General features: G+C 56.6%; 1 protein-coding gene across 10 annotated transcripts; it reads left to right on the plus strand.

Annotated features, from left to right (window-relative positions):
• The first annotated feature begins 62 nt into the window (after positions 1–62).
• On the plus strand, positions 63–8,069 carry GMPPA (GDP-mannose pyrophosphorylase A). Of its 10 annotated transcripts, none has more exons than XM_054257970.2 (14): positions 63–169; positions 1,154–1,213; positions 1,321–1,418; positions 2,641–2,744; positions 3,009–3,195; positions 3,539–3,598; positions 5,181–5,311; positions 5,955–5,969; positions 6,321–6,455; positions 6,552–6,649; positions 6,816–6,862; positions 7,080–7,172; positions 7,339–7,507; positions 7,779–8,069. In XM_054257970.2, the coding sequence occupies exons 2-14, from the start codon at positions 1,174–1,176 to the stop codon at positions 7,877–7,879; spliced, it is 1,278 nt and encodes a 425-aa protein (XP_054113945.2). In that variant the 5' UTR covers positions 63–169; positions 1,154–1,173; the 3' UTR covers positions 7,880–8,069. The 10 variants fall into 10 exon arrangements, with proteins under 10 accessions (XP_054113945.2, XP_054113953.2, XP_008997800.2 ...); XM_054257978.2 differs by having other exon boundaries at positions 7,443–7,507; XM_008999552.5 differs by lacking the exon at positions 5,955–5,969.
• The last annotated feature ends 3,506 nt before the right edge of the window (positions 8,070–11,575 follow it).

Genomic DNA, 11,575 nt, shown 5'->3' on the forward strand with positions numbered 1-11,575 from the left:
GTTAGAAAGCGAGGAAAGGTTCAGACTACAATTCCCGACAGACCCTGCGAATAAGTTCTCGCGAGTTGCGAGAAGACACGTGCGCGGAAGGAGCTTGCTGTAGCGGGCGGCAGAGCTGGAGTAAAGGGTGCTAGTGGTAAACTGAGCTGGTGGAGCGGTGGCGGAAGGGGTAAGGGGCAGGTGATGGCCACAAGACGGAGGGCGGGCTCCGAGGTCCCGGCTGGCCCTCGGTGTGCCTGCGGCTGTGTTGGTCCCACAGTCCTTGGCAATGAGAGGCCAGGGTTCATTGTACACAGTCACTTGCGGGGTTGTGAGGGTCAGCAATCAATCTTCCGAATCCAGGGATTTAGACCCCAGTCGTCCGTATTAGGACTGGGCGGGGTCAGTAGTTTCAGTGTTTGGGATGCCAAGGGAACCTGTCTTTTGATTTGGGGTTCAACATGTAGAGATTAGTTTTAGGATTCATGTTCAGCATATAGAGGATTTTTGCTGGAATTAGGGGTTCATCAAATTCAGATCAGTGTTCACTACTTGAGGGTTATGTTCAGGATTGAAGTTAAATATCTGAGGCTCACTCGGGGTTTGCTGTTCAATATTCAGGGTTCACTATTGGGATTCAGGGCTTAATATCTAGAATGAAGACACAACACTGGGAATCAGTGGGTTTGAGGCTTCAGTATTTTGAGGTTTGGGGTCTGAGAAGGGGGGTCTCTGCCAGGTTTCTGAATTTGCAGAATTCGTTCATGGCCAGAGGGAAGTCTTTTAGAGATCAAATTGTGGGGTGTGAATTTCAGAATTTGGGAGGAATCACTGTGAGGTTTGAAGGCCGACTGGAATCTGGGTTGGGATTTGAGATGTGTGGGATTTGTGAGGTTCTATCCAGGCAGTGACTATATTGAGCTTTGGGTTTACATCTTGGGGGAGGGCTAAGTGCTGCTATTTGGGGTTTGGGGTTTGGTTGGGGTGTGAGATCTGAGCTTGATTTCTCTGCTGGGATTTGAGATGTGTGGGATTTGTGAGGTGTTGGGTCCAGGCAGAGACTATATTGAGCTTTGGGTTTACATCTTGGGAGAGGGCTAAGTGTTGCTATTTGGGTTTTGGGGCTTGGTTGGGGTATGAGATCTGAGCTTGATTTCTCTGCTGGGATTTGAAGTTTAGGTAGCAGTCACCATCATGCTCAAAGCGGTGATCCTGATTGGAGGCCCTCAAAAGGGTGAGGTGCCAGGGGAATTGGAGGAGGAGGTTGGGCTGGAGTGGTAGGTGGGATGGGGACAGAGGAAGGCAGGAGGCTCTGAAATGTTCTCCCCTCTCCTCTCCCAGGAACTCGCTTCAGACCTTTGTCTTTTGAGGTGCCCAAACCACTGTTTCCTGTGGCAGGGGTCCCTATGATCCAACACCATATTGAGGCCTGTGCCCAGGTAACCTCCAGGGTCCCTTCTCTTACTTCACTTCCTGCTCGTCTTCATGCTGTATTTCCCCCTTTTCCAACCAGGCATAACTCCAAGGACCATCATTCACAGATGACAATGTGAATGGCACCCCCTCAAGTTATGCGGTACAGCTGCCCTGCTGTCTTCCCCAGTCTAGTTTCTCATCTGGCCTCTTCCTGCTCAGATTTCACTCCTATTTTTAAAGTAGGGAATGTGAGATCAGACAAGGATCTTGGAGACAATGTAAAGCCGAGGTGGCATGGAGACCAGTGATAACCAAACACAAATTCATATCCTTGATCACCGTGATACTCATTTCTTTATTGCTTTTAGTATTGAGACAGACAAGGTTCTGGTTTGAATTCAGTCGATGCCTGCTGTGAGGCCTGAACAAATATCACACCCTCTCTGACACTCAGTTTCCTTATGTGTAAAATGGGGGTGATTAGAGCTACTTTGTTGGGTGATGAAGCTTAGAAATGACATTTGTAAAATGCCTAGCACAACATTGACCCTTGATAAATGGTACCCTTAGCTCATGCTTATATCAAGCTTAGGCTGATGGATAGTAAAGCGGGGGAAATGGATTTATGCAGCTTGGTAGGCAAAGTCTTTCTTAGAGTGAGTCCCAATTCAGGTTGGTGGGGATTATAATAATTGATTGAAAGTTTAGGCCTGGTGTGGCAGCTCATGCCTGTAGTCCCAGCAGTTTTGAGGCCAATCCAGGAGGATCACTTGAGGCTGGGAGTTCTAGCCCAGCCTTGGCAACATCAAGACACCCCTTCTCTACAAAAAGTTTAAAAATTAGCTAGGTGTGGTGGTCTGGCTGTAGTCCTAGCTGCTCTAGAGGCTGAGGCAGGTAATGGCATGGCTGTAGTCCTTGATATTCAGGAGGCTCAGGTGGGAGGATTGCTTGAGCCCAGGAGGTAGAGGCTGCAGTGAGCCAAAAATCATGCCACGGCACTCCAGCCTGGGCAACAGAGCAAGACCCTTTCTCATAAAAACAAAACAAAACAAGAAAAGATCAGGCCTTCGACTTTCTCCAGCTTCCTCATTGTCAAGAGGAGAAAACAGCCCAGCGTGTCAAGTGCCCTGGGGCCCCACAGCTGAGACTGAAGCTGGTTTCTAGACTTTGGGCCAGCACCAGGGATTTCCCCAACATCCCCTCCTATTAGATATTTTTCCTCCCAGCCTCTTCCCTTGTCCTCAGGTCCCTGGGATGCAGGAGATTCTGCTCATTGGCTTCTACCAACCTGATGAGCCTCTTACCCAGTTCCTCGAAGCTGCCCAGCAGGAGTTTCACCTTCCGGTCAGGTGTTTGTGTACACATTCATATATGGGAGGCTGGGAATGCCCTAGGCCTGTGAGTTCTTGGGAGTGGGTTGAGTCGGCATTTGCTGGAGTTCATCCTCACCTACTAGAAGGATTATTTGGACATCTCTGAATTCCTGAATATATGGAGTTTCTCTGTGGACCTTGGGCAGGAGTACCCCTGGGAGCAGGGGTGGTCAGGTGCCCTGGCTCACGGTATCTGTCTTGTCAGATCTGCTGAGCTGGCTCTGGGGTCCCTGGGGACAGGTACCTGCAGGAATTTGCCCCCCTAGGCACAGGGGGTGGTCTCTACCATTTTCGAGACCAGATCCTAGCTGGGGGCCCTGAGGCATTCTTCGTGCTCAATGCTGATGTCTGCTCTGACTTCCCCTTGAGTGCTATGTTGGAAGCCCACCGACGCCAGCGTCACCCTTTCTTACTCCTTGGCACAACGGTGAGGGGGCCAGGAGGGCTGGAGGGTGTAGAGGAAGTAATTTTAAGAGCTTCCTGGAATACAGGGTGTTGGGAGGCCGGGACGCCCTGGGAGTTGGTGTGGGAGATGGTGTCAGGAGGGAAATGCGCTGCTCTGGCAGGCTTGGAGGTGTTAGTGGAGACCCCGAGCCCTCTGGCTGTTCAGAAGTAGGGAGGGGGAGGGCAGCTGTCAGTTTCCACCCTTGCTGAAGGCCTGTCAGTGGCAGAGCTGCATGCCAGGTGCTGTAGGGGAGGGAAAGGAAGAAAAACAAACCTGGCTGCCCTGGAGCAGGCGGGTCACTGTCTCGGGTGTGTCTGTCTTTCAGGCTAACAGGACGCAATCCCTCAACTACGGCTGCATCGTTGAGAATCCACAGACGCATGAGGTGAGAGCAGAAAGGGGGCTGGGTGGGCGCCTACCCTGTGTCATCATCCCCCCCACCTCAGGCCTCTAGAGAATGCTGGCACAGTATGGGGTGGGCCCTGGTCTTGTCAGACAGGTGAGACACTCCCGATTAATCATCTTATTTATATCCCTTTAAGAGAGACTGACCAGGAGGAGAGGGTAATAGTTAATTTCCCTGGGGGTGGTATTTTAATAAATGTATGCACAGTGCATGATGGGAACACCAAGGGGGCCCCAACCCAACCTTGACGTGGTGGGAGTGGGGAGGGCTTCCTGGAGGAAGCAAGGTCTGAGCAGAGTCAGATTTGTCTAGATGACAGAGGAGATAGAAAGGTACTGCAGGCAGAGAGAAAGGCAGGTGCAAAGGCCTGGAAGCAGGAAATAACATACTGGAGGTAGGAACATGGTAGGCAGGGCAGCGGGGCTCTGTCCTTGCTGGTGAAACTCCCTTCTCCTAAGCCCCTTGACTTTCACATACCCTCCCCTTTATTTATTTATTTTGAGACAGGGTCTCACTTTGTCACCCAGGCTGGAGTGTAGTGGTATGATCTTGGCTGACTGCATCCTCGACCTCCCAGGTTCAAGCCATCTTTCCACTTCAGCCCCCTCCGAGTAGCTGGGAGTACAGGTGTATGCCACCATGCCCAGCTAATTTTTGTATTTTTAGTAGAGACGGGATTTCACCATGCTGGCCAGGCTGGTCTTGAACCCCTGACCTCAGGTGATCCGCCTGCCTCGACCTCCCAGAGTGCTGGGATTATAGGGGTGAGCCACTGCGCCTGGCCTAATTTTTGTATTTTTTTTTTTTGTAGAGACAGGGTTTCTCCATATGGCCCAGGCTGGTCTTGACCTCTTGACCTCAAGTGATCCACCCACTTCAGCCTCCCAGATTGCTAGAATTATAGGCATAAGCCACCATATCTGGCCTCATATATCCCTTTTATTTATTCATGCTTTAATATAAAACATACATATAAATACACACACATGCACATACATAGTTTTATCCTCAGCACCAGGTATGTGCGAGAGAAACAGACTCAAAAGGGCGCAGTTCGTGCCTCCTGGGCACTGGCACTCTAATAAAAGCAGCAGCATCAAAAGTCACCCTTGCAAAATGCCATGGGTGAGTCGTGGCCAGACCCCAGGAGTGCCCAGGCATGAGTAGCTAACTCTTTGAGGCCAGCAAGAGAGGACGCACAGAGGGAGTGACAGTGTCACCTGGGCTAGGAAAGGTGGGCTTTCCAGATGGAGACCTGACAAAGGGCATTGCAGGCACAGGCGTGCAGGCAGGAGGAATTATGTCTGAGAGATAGGCGGTGGGGAGGATCGGGCAGGGAAAGTCACAGAGTCTGGACTTATCTGAAGGTGAATCAGGTGAAGAAGGGCAGTCATCTCAGGGTTTAAAGCCAGGCAGCAGCAGGATGTGGATGCATACTGCATTTTAGCAAGGCCACCCGGGCAGCAGCGAGGAGAGGCAGGAAGGGCCTGGAAATCAGAGGGCCTTGGGGACTGTGGCGGTGGTCCCTTCTTCTACTGAACCCAGCCCGCCCTCTCCTCAGGTCTTGCACTATGTGGAGAAACCCAGCACGTTTATCAGCGACATCATCAACTGTGGCATCTACCTCTTTTCTCCTGAAGCCCTGAAGCCTCTTCGGGATGTCTTCCAGCGTAATCAGCAGGATGGGCAATTGTGAGGCAGGCCCCATAGCCCTGTGACCCCAAGTACCCTCAGTCACGGACCCCAGCACACACCAGTCTCTGCAGGCTCCATCTCAATTTGCTCACCTTCCTTCTCCCAGCTCCCTTCTCTCCACTTCCCTTCACAGCAGAGCCTCCGGAGTCCCTCCCCTTCTAACCTCATTCTGTCCCTCTTCCTTATCCATCCCAGTTCCTCCTCTGTCACTGCCTGCCCACTCCCCTTCTGGTCCATTTCTCCCAAGCCCCAAGTGTCCCAGAGACGTCTTTCAGAACAGACGGTAGCACACAGTTGGGTGCACACACGCTCGGGTACAGACGTGTGCACGTGCACACACAGGCAGACACGCACACTCTCAGGCTGAGGCTCCCCTAGGAACATAGCACCCAGAGCTCTGCTTCCACAGTCCCGTGGGTCTGTCCTCCTAGGCCTAGAAGCTGTTCCCTTCTAGGGGTCTGTGCCTTACCTCCACATCACCCATCTCAGGCCTCCTCCGCTCATAGCCATTTCTCACTTCCACCTGTGTCTCTGCTTCCCTCTCCATCTCTCCTGGCCTCTCTGTCTCTGTCTCTGCTGAGCTGGCATCTCTACCATCTCTCTCTCCCTCTCTTTCTGTGACTGTCTCTGCCCTCACCAGCTGCCTTGCTCTGGGGTGAGTGTGTCTGTGTTTCATTCCATCCAATGAGGGGGAGGGTAACTTGGAGGGGATAAAGGGTTGAATGGGGAGGGGAACGTGAACATGGGGGGAACTCCTTCTGGAAATGGGGCAGGGATAGAAAGCAGGTCTCTGCCTGGGGCTCCCTTGTGATAGCACCCACCCGACCTGGGACTGGGTGGGAGAGGTTCCTGGGATGTACGCATCCCTTTGGAGAGGCCTGGACCAGACCTGGAGAGGGGCTTAGGTGGTAGGAATTCCTCCCACGGCTGTCCCTGGGAGACTGTGTTAGCCCCACAGTCGGGGCTCCGCTAGGGGACTGATGTCAGCCTTCTTCCTCTCTGCCAGGGAGGACTCACCAGGCTTGTGGCCGGGGGCAGGTACCATCCGCCTAGAGCAGGATGTGTTTTCAGCCCTGGCAGGGCAGGGCCGGATCTATGTCCATCTCACCGATGGCATCTGGAGCCAGATCAAGTCTGCAGGGTATGGAAGGCTGGGTCCCCTGGGAATTTGAGACTTAGGGGTGGGGGGCCCAGGTCCTGCTGACCCCTGAGTACCTGCCCACCTTGTGGCCCCCAGTTCAGCCCTCTATGCCTCCCGCCTCTACCTGAGCCGATACCAGAACACTCACCCAGAACGGCTGGCCAAGCACATCCCAGGGGGCCCACGGATCCGAGGTACCCACCCTGCCCCAATTCCTAATCTTCGGCCTCCACCCAGCCCCTGTGCCTTCTGAACCAGGATTCCTGACCTCGAGTCCAGAGTTGAAGCCTCAATCCCTGCCTCTCCCCTATCCAAATACGGTTTGCGTGTTTGCCCCCAGGGCCTCTCTTCTGCTTCTAGGGAATGTGTATATCCACCCGACGGCCAAGGTGGCCCCCTCAGCTGTGGTGAGCATGGGGCCCAGCCTCAGGGTGGGAGGGGTGGGGCCCAATGGATGGAGGGTACCCACGCTGCTGGAGTTCTGGGTGCCGGTTTCTCCACTTTGTCACAGTCTATTATGTGGCCTCGGGCAGGTCGCTTCTGCCTTATCTGTTCCAGAAGGCTGTTGAATTTGGGGATCCTGCAAGTTCCCCCAGGACTTACGGTGTATGCTCCTCTCCACAGCTGGGCCCCAACGTTTCCATTGGGAAGGGGGTGACTGTGGGTGAGGGCGTGCGGCTCCGGGAGAGCATTGTCCTTCATGGAGCCACGTTACAGGTAGGCACCAGTGCACCCCGCAGCATGTGGTACCCCAAGAGGCTGCGGGGAGGGCCTGGGTATCCCCTGAGAACAGAGAAGGGTGGATGCATCTGGCCCACCTCACACCCTCCTGTTCCTGCTGCCTCCCCGCCTTCCCCTGACCTTTTACCGTCCTCTTTGGCAGGAGCACACATGTGTTCTGCATAGCATTGTGGGCTGGGGAAGCACTGTGGGACGCTGGGCCCGAGTGGAGGGTACCCCCAATGACCCCAACCCCAACGATCCCAGAGCCCGAATGGACAGTGAGAGCCTCTTCAAGGACGGGAAGCTGCTCCCTGCCATCACCATCCTGGGTATGGCTTCCTGGGGGCCAGGGCTGGGGGAACCCCACCATTGATTGCCATGGCCCCAGGGAGCATTCGTTCCTCTGTGTGCATTCGTGTTTCTTCTTTTTACAAACAGTTACCAAGGGCCTGCTGTGTGCCAGGCCCTGTGTGAGTCACCGGGGCATGAGGCCAGGGGCACAGATGGGCAGGAGGGATCCCTCCCTGCTGGCAGTGCCCCCAGCTTCCTGCCCGTCCCCCCTCCCATGACCTCCCCCTGGTGTCCTCGTTCACACTGCAGGTTGCCGAGTCCGGATCCCTGCCGAGGTGCTCATCCTCAACTCGATTGTTCTGCCACACAAGGAGCTGAGCCGAAGCTTCACCAACCAGATCATCCTCTGAGTGGGACTGCCAGAAGCCCTCAGCTCCTACCCGGTTCCCCGGAGGCTGCTGCCTGCTTGGCCAGCCTCTGTCCAGAAAGGACCAGAGAAAACCAGGCAGGATTGTCACAAACCAGGGAGCAATGTGGGTGGCTTGGGGACTCCTGGGCTCCCTCCCGACTCCCTAATAAACCCCGTGAACCTTGGAGCTAGCACGGACTCCGCCTGTGCCTGGGCTGGGGGTAGGGGCGGAAGCGGGGCAGCTGAGTCAGGCCCCCCCACATTAGCATTTAAATTGGAGTCGTTGCTGCGGGCTCATGAATAATGAATCTGGAGCCCTGGTAAGTCTCCCCCTCCCACTGCCTCAGCCTCGTACTCTGCTGTGGAGGAAGGCCCTCAAGGCTCCCTGGCCTGCCTGGCCCCCGCCTGCGCCCCTGCCTTCCTGCCTCCCTGTTCCTCCTCGCCTGGCCTGGCTCAGGCCTCCACGTGCAAGGATTCCGAAGGGAAGGGTGAAGGATTTCGCTTAAGCATTGTGCACAGGAACAGGGGCCCCGAGGCTGATCCCCACAGCCTGCTCTGCTCAGTTCCTGCCGAGTCCCACCCTGGCCGGTTTCCGCTTTGCCGGCTCCATCTGCTCCCAGCTTGGCTTTTGGCGGGATGGGGGTTTTGCCTCCGCCCGAGGCCTCCTGTCTCTGTCTCCTACTCCCCTGGCAGGCTGGGTGGGCCTGAGCTGGTACCATTCTCTTCGGAAGCACAGTGGGAGGCAGGCACCCTGTTCTGGGAGGACCCTCGCCACCTCCTGTCTCCCTGGCCCTGCCCTTTGGGAACTCTCAGCCCTCCTCTCCCAGCCATCTCTCATGTTTGCCCATGACCCCCATGTGCCCCTCTTGGTGCCCCCCTTCCCCAGCTGTGGGTGCGGAGCTGTGTTGCCAGATGAGCTGGTAATGATCGTAATCCGCTAATTGAGAGGAATCTAATTACCCGAAGAGAATGGGGGGTGCAGGGCGTGGGTGGGAGAAAGGAGGGGGTCCTGGCAGCAGGCAGGGGTGGCAGGCGGCAGGGTGCTGGGGCCTCGTTATCAGCACCAGGCTCTGGGACAGAGCCCAGGGTTTCATAGCTTCAGAGCCCAGCATTTAGGAAGCTGAACTTTCGCAGGAGCTGGACTGAGGGTGACTTGGGGATTGGTCTAGATGTGACTTCCCAGGCCCCTGAGGTCCCGTGGGCTGTGTGCTAGCATGTGGGGAATGACCCACCCAGTGTGGGGTTTAGCAGTCCTGACCTATAACCTGCCCCTGGTTCCTCAGTTCCTCCTGGCCTGGCCTGCCCAGACTTTCATTATCTCTCTCAGTGGGAGTGGCAGGGGGCTGCAGGTCCCCACTCTGGGTCGGAGTCATCACCCCAAGGAAGTGGCTGGGAGAGGGTGGGCCATGGGACCAGGGTCTAGGTCCCTTCCTCTCCTCCCCCCAGTCCTGACCCTTCTGTTCCGAGTGGTTGGCAGAGGCCATGGCAGCTCCATCATAAATATGATAATTTAATTATTTTCTCAGCAAAACACCGTGAAATCCAATAAGTCTGTGTCAGGCCCTGGCCCCCGGGATCCCCCTCCTAGACCCAGCGAGGGTGGGGACATGATGGGGAGAGGCATTGGAAGGGGAAAGGGTCAGTGTTTGAAGCGGGGCGCAGCTAGTGAAGCTGAGGTCTTTGTAACACGCCCCCCCGGGGTTGAAATAGTCACTGTTGTTGGGGGGGAGTCCAAGAAGGACATGCACCCCACTCCTCCTCAGCCCACTTCTGTGCTGGGAGGGGCCTACAGTCCCATCCATCTCTGAGAGACCCAAGATGGAGCACCCTGCCCCTAGACAAGGTGCAGGGAGCCCCCTTGTCCGCCACTGCTGGGACCCTGTGCCCAACCTTGGCTGGCCGGGTAGGGGTAGGAGAGCGCCGGCCCTGGGAGGGACTGGGAAGGGAGAAACAAGAGGGAACTGGGGTGGGAAGGGGGGCGATGAGCGGGGGAGGGATGCGGGGGAGGGGTGCGCTCCTGCCATTAGTGCTCTTTTCAGTTTCCATAAAAAGATTATTCTGTAAAATCAGTGAGGGGGAGCAAGCTGGGGGCCGGGGAGGGGGGTGGGTCCCTGGCACCAAGCTGGATGGGGCGACAGGGGAGGAGAGCCGGGGACAGGGACCGAGTGTGGAGAGAAATTTGGATGGGCTTCAGGAGCCAGCCGAGGGGGAGAGGCTGAGCCAAGAACACAGACTGGGGGGAGGCTAGCCAGGACGGGGTGGGGTGGGGGCAGAACCCTCATCTCCCTCCTGTCCCCTTGGCCGGGCTGCCAGGGGGCCCAGTCTCACCTCCATCTCCATCCCCTCCCCCTGGCACTTAGCAGCCATTATCCGGGGAGCAGATTGCAGCCCCCTCCCCCTCTCTGGGAAGCAGGCACAGCTGGGGCCCCGCCACATCTGCCGCATCAGCACGGAGCACAGCTGGGTGTGCTCAGAGCTGTGCTCCCCAAAACACAAAGGGGGTGGAAGGGCTGGGCAGGGGCCAGGAGAGCCCAGACCCCTGACACAGACACTGACACCTCTGCTAACAGACACATACTCCTTGAAGCGAAGCTACACCCACCGGCACACGCTCCTTGGTGTGCAGAGACGGGAGAACTGGCAAACACGCAATTACCCAGCCCCACCCGACACCCACGCTCCCCTCCCCTAGCCCCTCCTGCTCCCCTTCCTTCCCGGAGGCTCCCCTCTGCCACCATGGCCACCTCTGAACTGCCCTGGGCTCTGGTCTGGAGGGAGTGGGGGGCCTCACCCACCCCAAGTACATCCTGGGAGGCTCAGAGAGCAGGAGGGCAGGGGGTGGTGAGGGGCATCCTGGTTTGAGGAGTGATCCCTGGGAAGCTATCTGCCCTCCTTCCAAGCCCACTCCCCTCCCCACGAAGAAGCCCCTTCTGAAACTGGTCCTTGCCACAACCTGGGCACGACAGGGTCTCGGTGCCAGCACTGAAGGCTGCAGCATCCTCGTGCTCCACTGGCCACCTCAAGGGGGTGCTGTGTGTGCACAGTCTAGCCTTCAGCTCAGCTGCCAGGGCTAGCCCCTGCTACTGCCCCCACCCCCATATCCGCCCGTTCTCAACCCTTGGCAGTGCATCCCTCTGCTGCCCCTGACATGCATGGGGTGTGGGGGCTCCGTCAATGGCAGAAATGTCCCTCTCTCATCAGTTCCTTCTCTCCTCTCCCCATCGATGACCACCTCTTGGCCCCTGATGAAACCCTGCCGCCTCCACAGCCCTCTCTTTTCCACTCATCTCCTTGGCCCTAGTGTCTTGCCCTCAACCTTCTCCTCCCTGTCCCCCCATCCCATGCCGCTCCCCACATGCCCCTCAGAGCTCTAATCCCTCCTGCTGCTGTGCCGCCTTATCTGCTCCCAGCAGCTTTCCCTGCTGCAAAGCCCTCTCCCCCTCCTTCCTGGATCTTCTCCCCCTCCTTCCCTCACTCTCTCCGCTCTCTGACCAGACCCCCTCCCGGCCAGCCCATGTCTGCCACTCAGGCCCCTGCTGTGGCTCCTGGCTGACACTGGCTCTGTACCCTGGTGCCCTTTGCCCTCTTTGCAGCCTCAGCTCTGAAGTTGTCAGCTGCACACCCACTCCCACAGTGGCTGTGGCCATCTGAGCCCTCCCTCGCAGGCCCCACAGACTTTGTTAGTTTCTGGCCAGCC

The sequence above is a fragment of the Callithrix jacchus genome, chromosome 6, assembly GCF_049354715.1.
Source record: "Callithrix jacchus isolate 240 chromosome 6, calJac240_pri, whole genome shotgun sequence".
Lineage (NCBI taxonomy): Eukaryota > Metazoa > Chordata > Mammalia > Primates > Cebidae > Callithrix > Callithrix jacchus.